General features: G+C 35.7%; 1 protein-coding gene across 2 annotated transcripts in view; it reads left to right on the plus strand.

Moving 5' to 3' along the window:
* Window positions 1–7,751, plus strand: part of LOC106879720 (uncharacterized) — a 13,611-nt gene extending 5,860 nt beyond the window's left edge. Inside the window, exons 6-9 of one of the 2 annotated variants that reach the window (XR_008266641.1) lie at window positions 1,042–1,176; window positions 1,917–2,045; window positions 4,285–6,595; window positions 6,804–7,751. Coding sequence is in view for 1 of the 2 variants with exons in the window: in XM_014929399.2 (XP_014784885.1) it covers window positions 1,042–1,176; window positions 1,917–2,045; window positions 4,285–4,433 (413 nt within the window). In the remaining variant the exon portion in view is untranslated. Of the gene's footprint in view, window positions 1–1,041; window positions 1,177–1,916; window positions 2,046–4,284 lie in introns of both variants that reach the window. The other variant, XM_014929399.2, reaches the window with a different exon arrangement.
* Window positions 7,752–7,757: the final 6 nt, after the last annotated feature.

Here is a 7,757-nt window from a genome sequence, read left to right on the forward strand (position 1 = left end):
ATATATGTGTGTGTGTGTGTATAATAGAAAGGATTATTATTATTATCATCATCATCATCATCAGGGCAGCAAGCTGGCAGAATCATTAACACACCGGATGAAATGTTTCATGGTCTTTCATCCATCTTTACGTTCTGAGTTCTAATTCCTCCAAGGTCGACTTTGCCCTTCATCCTTTGTGCGTTGATAAATTAAGTACCAGTTGAGTACTGGGATCAATGTAATAAACTTAACCCCTCGCCCCAAAATTTCAGCCCTTGTGCCTTTAGTAGAAAGGATTATTATTATTATTATTGTTAAGGCAGTGAGCTGGTAGAGTTGTTAGCATGCTGAGCAAAATGCTTAGCTGCATTTCATCTATCACTAGGTTCTGAGTTCAAATTCCACCAAGGCTGACTTATCCTTTCAAAATAAATACCAGTGGAGCACTAAGGTCAATATAATCAACTTGTTCCTTACCCCCAAAAGGGGGTAAAGGACAACTTGATTATTTTCACCCTTGTGCCTTTAGTAGAAGTCACAAGGGTCAATATATTATCATTATTATTATTATTATTGTTATTAGGGCAGTGAGCTGACAGTCATTAGCACACTGGACGAAATGTGTTAATTCGTCCAGGCCTTGTGTCTTTAGTAGAAAGTATTAATATTATTATTATCTTGTGTATGCATGGCTTAGTGGTTATGGCATTGCATCTATGATTGCGAGACCACAGTTTCAATTCTCAGAGCAAGCGGTGCATTGTTTTTTTGAGCAAAATGCTTCATCTTATATCACTTTGTGGTCACTTCAACACCTGGTGTGTGGTACATCATGCACCTGTTCACACAACATCAATTTGTTGATGGATGGAGGGAGTGAGCTAATGTACAGCACAAACATCTGATCCCTATAAACAAATCATTTGTGCAGGTCATTGGCAAAAGCTGAACACTCATATGCCATCTTCAATGGGAGAGGCCATCATTATTATTATTATTATTATTATCATTATTGTTCTCAATGTCCGTTAATTCCATGGTTTCTGTTCCATTCCACAGAGGATGTCCGCTACCATTTGGCCCAGACTAAGAATGGTAAAGTGTTTCAAGCGCTGGTCATGTTAGCTTCCCAGTCATCAAGCCCTGAACTGCAATATAACTGTGCTGGCACTCTCTGCCAAATTCTTATAGAAAGTAAGCTTTACCTTTTGTTGACCCTTTTATTTCCTTTTTTTTTGTCTTTTTATAGATATTTGGTACTTTCATCATCATCATCATCGTTTAACGTCCGCTTTCCATGCTAGCATGGATTGGATGATTTGACTCAGGACTGGTGAACCAGATGGCTACACCAGGCTTTATCCCTATATATTTTTTAAACATATTTTTCGAAGTAGTTGTATGCTGTCAACTTAATGTGACAGTCCCCTGAAGGGAATGATACTACTGTTGGTTAGACCTAGGAAGCTGCATCGCTTCCTGTCGGCCTTGACACATTTCCTGTGTCCTTATGTTTACAAGGACACAGGAAACATAAGGACACAGTAGTATTATTCCCTTCACGGGGACTGTCACATTAAGTTGACAGCATACAACTACTTCATCGTATCACTACTGCATAAATCTCTCTCAGAGATTTAGAAATCTATTATTTCTAAATTATATTTTTCACTTATTATTTTTTTTACTGCCAATTCTCTCCTCATCATCATCATTACCATAACCATCATCATCATCATCGCAATGACCATCATCATCATCATCACCGTGATCATCTTATACTGACCACCAACATCACAGTCATCATCAACAGCATCATGAACACCACTCTGCACCAGTACATTCTGGTTTACTCTGCTTTTATTCTTCCCCCAACCACCACCACCACCACTGCCATCACAACCGTCACCTTATTCTACTCTCTTCCTCTCCAGATATCATCACAGACACCCAGAAAGAGAGAAGTTTACCTTACATCATTCAATATCTTCATGATTTCTTGAGATCAAACGATGCCAACTTCATTCACCTGGCTCTCTGGACAATCAAAAAGTTAACCAAAGGTAAGAAGGTGCTTTTGCTTTTCCTCCACCTCCCTTGTGTAATATAATAAAAGTCACATTATTATTATTATTATTATTATTATTGATTGAGAGAGTACTGCATGCCATCAAAGTGACACAGGGGCAAAATATACGAAGCCCAGGATACCCATCATGACTACCCGTCTGATAAGGGTACACCAGGCACATGCATCACAACCATATGTGCATGACATGGTGATCTCATATCAAGATAAACAGTGCATGACCTCACAGGTGGGGCCCAGTTAGAATTTTCTTCAGGACAAATAGCCCATCTTGCTCAAAAGGTCCCTGAATAAGGTTTGTTTAAGGATGTTGAATGAAACACCCATGTTTCCAGAGGTGAATTATTCAAACCTCAAAGAATTCCTCTCAACACATGGCTATGATGCTCCCCCACTTCTTCTGCTCGTGATCAGAGATGCACATACTGTCAGCCACCAAGGGACATGCTCAACTGGTTAAAATTAAGCAACTGACAAGCAAATCTGTGGTATTAAGCAGAATATTTGTTGTAGCCCATCTTTTTATACCAAGACAAAACAATGTACATGATAACACTTCCAATCAGTTAAGATCAGAAGTCATGAGAGCCACTGCCTGTCACTGCATCAGGGTATTTATTATTATTATTATTATTATTATTATTATTAGGTGGCCAGCTGGCAGAATCATTAGCATGCTGGGCAAAATGCTTCGTGGTATTTCATCCATCTTCAGGTTCTGAGTTCAAATTCCGCTGAGGTCAACTTTACCTTCCATCCTTTCAGCATTGATAAAATAAGTACCAGTTGAGCACTGGGGTTTTTGTAATCAGCTATCCCCTCCTCCAAATTTCTGGTTTTTTGCCTATAGTAGAAAGGATCATTATTATTATTATTATTATTATTATTAAGGCGTTGAGCTGGCAAAATCATTAGCACACTGAGCTAAGCATTTTGCCCACCTTCACATTCTCAGTTCACATTCCACTGAGGTTGACTTTGCCTTTCATGCTTTCGGGGTCAATAGAATAAGTACCAGCCATGTACTGGGGTTGATCTAATCAACTGGCCCTCTCCCCACAAATTTCAGGCCTTGTGCCTATAGTAGAAAAGATTATTATTATTACGGTATTGAGCTGGCAGACTCGTTAGCATGCCGAGCAAAATGCTTAGAGGTATTTCATCTGTCTTTACATTCTGAGTTCAAATTTCACCGAGGTCAACTTTGCATTTCATCCTTCCGGAGTCGATGAATTAAGTACCAGTTGCATACTGGGGTCAATCTAATTGACTGGTCCCCTCCCCAAACAATTCGGGCCTTGTGCCTAGAGTAGAAAGGATTATTATTATTGTTATTATTATTATTATTATTATTATATAAAGTGGCATGCTAGCAGAATCGTTGGCACACTGGGCAAAATGCTTTGTGGTATTATGTTCTGAGTTCAAATTCTTCATCTTTCATCCTTTTGGGGTCAATACTAGTTGAACTGGGGTCAATGTAATCGACTTATTCCCTCCCTCGAAATTACTGTCCTTGTGCCAAAATTTGAAACCATTATTATTATTATTATTATTATTATTATCATTATTATTATTATTATCATTATTATTATTATTATTATTATCATTATTATTATTATTATTATTATTATTATCATTATTATTATTATTATTATTATTATTATTATCATTATTATTATCATTATCATTATTATTATTATTATTATCATTATTATTATTATTATCATTATCATTATCATTATTATTATCACTATTATTATTATTATTATCATTATCATCATCATCGTTATTATTATTATCATTATCATCATCATCGTTATTATTATTATTATCATCATCGTTATTATTATCATCATCATCATCGTTATTATTATTGCATGGAGTTCGGCTTTGCCTTTCGTTCTTTCAAGATCGATAAATTAAGTACCAGTTGAACACTGGGGTCGATGTAATCAATACATCCTCTCCCCCAAAATTGCTGCCCTTGAGGCAAAATTTGAAACCATTATTATTATCATTAGTATGGCAGCGAGCTGGCAGAATCACTTTGCCTTTTGTCCTTTCAGGGTCGATAAATTGAGTACCAGTGAAATATTAGGGTCGATGTAATAGACTAGTCCCCTTCCACCAAATTTTAGGCCTTGTGCCTTTAGTAGAAAAGATTATTATTGTTATTATTATTATTGACATCTCATTTTTTTCTATTCCAGATGAATTATTTCTACGTGCATTCCAAGACAAGAGGATAGAACCTGCAGTACAAAACGTCCTCTCTTTAATGGCAGGAAAGGAATCTGAAACAATAGGGAAACTAGTTCCAGAAGTCCTAAGAAGGATCAGAATGGAAAATTTAACATAATCTCTCTCGACAGGTAAACATCACCTCACATGCACAACAAAATAAAAGGTAGAATCATGGAATCAGTAAGATGGTTTTATATGATGGGATTATCTACATACTTTAGATTAGATGTAGGTAGGTCGAATGAAGTATCAAACAACAACAACAACAACAATCATACTCACCTTAGATGTCTTAACCCCTCAGCATTCAGATCACTTTGTCACATCGAATGCTTATTTATTCACATTACTTTGGATTAATCTTACATTATCTCATAGTTTTGAGACAACGATGACGTAATTGTTTATCTGTAGAATGACATTGTAGGGTAGATGTAAGAGGCCAGATCTGGCTGATGTGACTAGTTTAATTACCGAAGGGTTAAAACAGATCAATACTGTTGTTCTTGATTGAATTTACAATAATATGATATCCCATGAATTAAAGGATTGATCAGATTATCACCAATAGCATGTTACATCATACAATGGAAAAAATAATCATAGATCAATGCCAGTTATGTCATTAGATTGATTCTTTTCCTCATTAAATATTGTACTTACTTTGGTCATTCATATAATATGCATTAATGCTAACACATCATAAGATATATCATTGCTGTATGTCTTAAGACATAAAAATCCTTCTTATTGATCCTCATCATCATTAAGTATTGTCTTAAGATAGGTCATATATAATATGCATCATATTAATGCTGACATATCGTCATAAGATATATCATTGCTATTACTTTGTGTATGTCTCCAGACATAAACAGTACCTTATGTCATAAACAGGAGCCGTACATCTCAGATTTACCTGCAACATAGCCACTACCTGTCATAAGACATAGATTAACAATGAGCCATGAACAATGTGCTACGTCATTTAATGGATCCATTATCCACCACCAGATATTCCATATAAACATATATCATCCCAAGATGGATCAGTATCATGTATAACGTCATATGGATCAACTACGACAGCTGTTTCAGCTCCTGCCAAAGGGATACCTTTAAAACCTAAACATCACAGACATCACAGAGATCCTGTGTTGGATTAAAATGCATTCTTCCAAATGTCCCAAGAAATTCTGAATTCAAACAGGATCCACAGACCTTTGATGTCACATGTAATTTATCACTGAACTCTCAACATGTTACTAAAACAATTAAAGTCCTGAACTACAAAAAATTGTCCCTACAAGCATTATCCACATCTTAAGAAAAACATTGTCAACCTGAGAATATCTGATACTTTTGAAAACCCTTTCAAAATTACAAATATTACAACAAACTATTAACAGAATTTTAATTCCCCTTTCTCTGAAATATATCATGGCTAATCCTAAGCAGCACCTGAAGGAAAACACCCAGTTTGTTGTTACTTAAGGTCTGTGGGTGAAACTTGGAACAGCTCATATGAAGAAAAAAAAAGCTGCAAAAACAACAGCAACAATAACACTGTAACAAAATTTTAATTTTGTTTTGTTTTTGGTCAGTAAGTGTTGTTTTATTTGTTTCTATCTAAAAATCAAAAGAAATTACTACTATTCCCTTCAAACTTTGCTTTTGTGACTTGGACATCAAGGTTTTGTAACTGACCTATTTCCCGCCCCACCACCCATTACATCTCAGACAGATTCTGTGCTGAGTTGCTGAAGCAGAAAATATCATTATAGCAAATATTCTGTTCAATACTACAGGTTTGCTTGTCAGTTACTTGACCTTAACAACGTGCGCTTCTCCGTTTGGGGCTGACAATATGCGCTTCTCTGATCATGAGCAAAAGTAGTGGAGGAGCATCATAGCCATGTGTTGAGAGGGATTCTTTGGGGTTTGAATAAATATCATAACAAAAGCAAAGTCTGAAGGAAATGTTAACCATTTTTCATACTCTCTAGAGATAAGCAAACAGGAAATAACAGTTGTTAGCCTCGTATTATACAGTATAATAACAATAATAATAATAATCCTGGAATGGAACAGCAGAAAATTCCTTTAAAACTTTGATACCATACTCATTTTAAGATGGATCCAGATGAGATCCTTAAAAATCCCTCACACCACAATCAAAATATTTTGTGATCATCGGCATGTCGAGCTTGCTCGGACATTTTTAGCCCGCACTCGCCATGCAGTGAACAATTATTCTGTTAATAACAGTATTTGAAGGTATGTAAGCTGCAATTTTTGTTTTTAAAGTTTCTATAATGTCACCCCTGGTCCTATATGCGAAGTCGGGCCTCCTACACGTTTTATCCCCGACGCTCACTTTTTCTTTGAATATGCACAGCTAAAATTAGAGTGTATCTAATATATCCATGTGTTTTTATGCCATCAAATACGGTATTATTTTACATTTTCTAAACGATTCTTACAGCAATACTTCGGTGAGTACGATAAAGTTTATGCTTTAGTCTAACAAGAGTTGTCTCCCATACTTACTCATAATAACGAGAGTTGTCTCCCGTACTTACTCGAAATAACAAGAGTTGTCTCCCGTACCTACTCGGAATAACAAGAGTTATCTCCTGTACTTACTCGAAATAACAAGAGTTGTCTCCCGTACTTACTCAAAATAACAAAAGTTTGTTTCTTGTCTATGGTTTTCCTTACTACGTAATTTTTTCTAATAATCAGATTTACAGCAAAGTATTTTAAAACGCTAACATAAAACTAGGTTGTAATCAGCAGCGTAGCAGGAGTTTATGACGCTTAGAGCACATTGAGTTTCGGCTCCAACTCTGGGTCCCCTAGTTTATACAGGGCTTAAACAGTTCACTACACTCCCGGTTTTATTACTATTTTTTTTTCACCCCTATTTTATTTTTTTATTTTATTTCTTACCATAGAAACCTGTATCATTCCATCTTCGACATTTTTAGTTAGGTTTCTCATATCCTGGGGCTAAAATTAACAGATGGTAGAATGGAAGGTAAAGGAGAGAGAGAGATTTGGTTTCTAATCCAAGCTCCAACTGCTTTTACTTGTATATTAATTACATAGTAATTTCTAAGATCCACTCTGATCCAGAGTTGTAGCACTCCTCATGATCCCAGCTATGGGTTTATTATTGTATTCTAAAAATACAATAACTGAATCTTCAGTTGTTATTTTTTTTAAATATCTCAAGTGACCATAATTTCATAATGGAACCAATAATAATTTTTATCACAATTATAACCATAATTTTGTAATTTCTCACAAGCATATGTACAGCTTTTATAATCATGTGACCTATTCTGTGATCCTTGGATGGATCAAGCAGAATCTGCTCTATTGCAAACACTCAGACTCGGTCTGGGATTTAAAAGGGTAAAGGGCCCCTTTTGAT

Source organism: Octopus bimaculoides, chromosome 23, assembly GCF_001194135.2.
Source record: "Octopus bimaculoides isolate UCB-OBI-ISO-001 chromosome 23, ASM119413v2, whole genome shotgun sequence".
Lineage (NCBI taxonomy): Eukaryota > Metazoa > Mollusca > Cephalopoda > Octopoda > Octopodidae > Octopus > Octopus bimaculoides.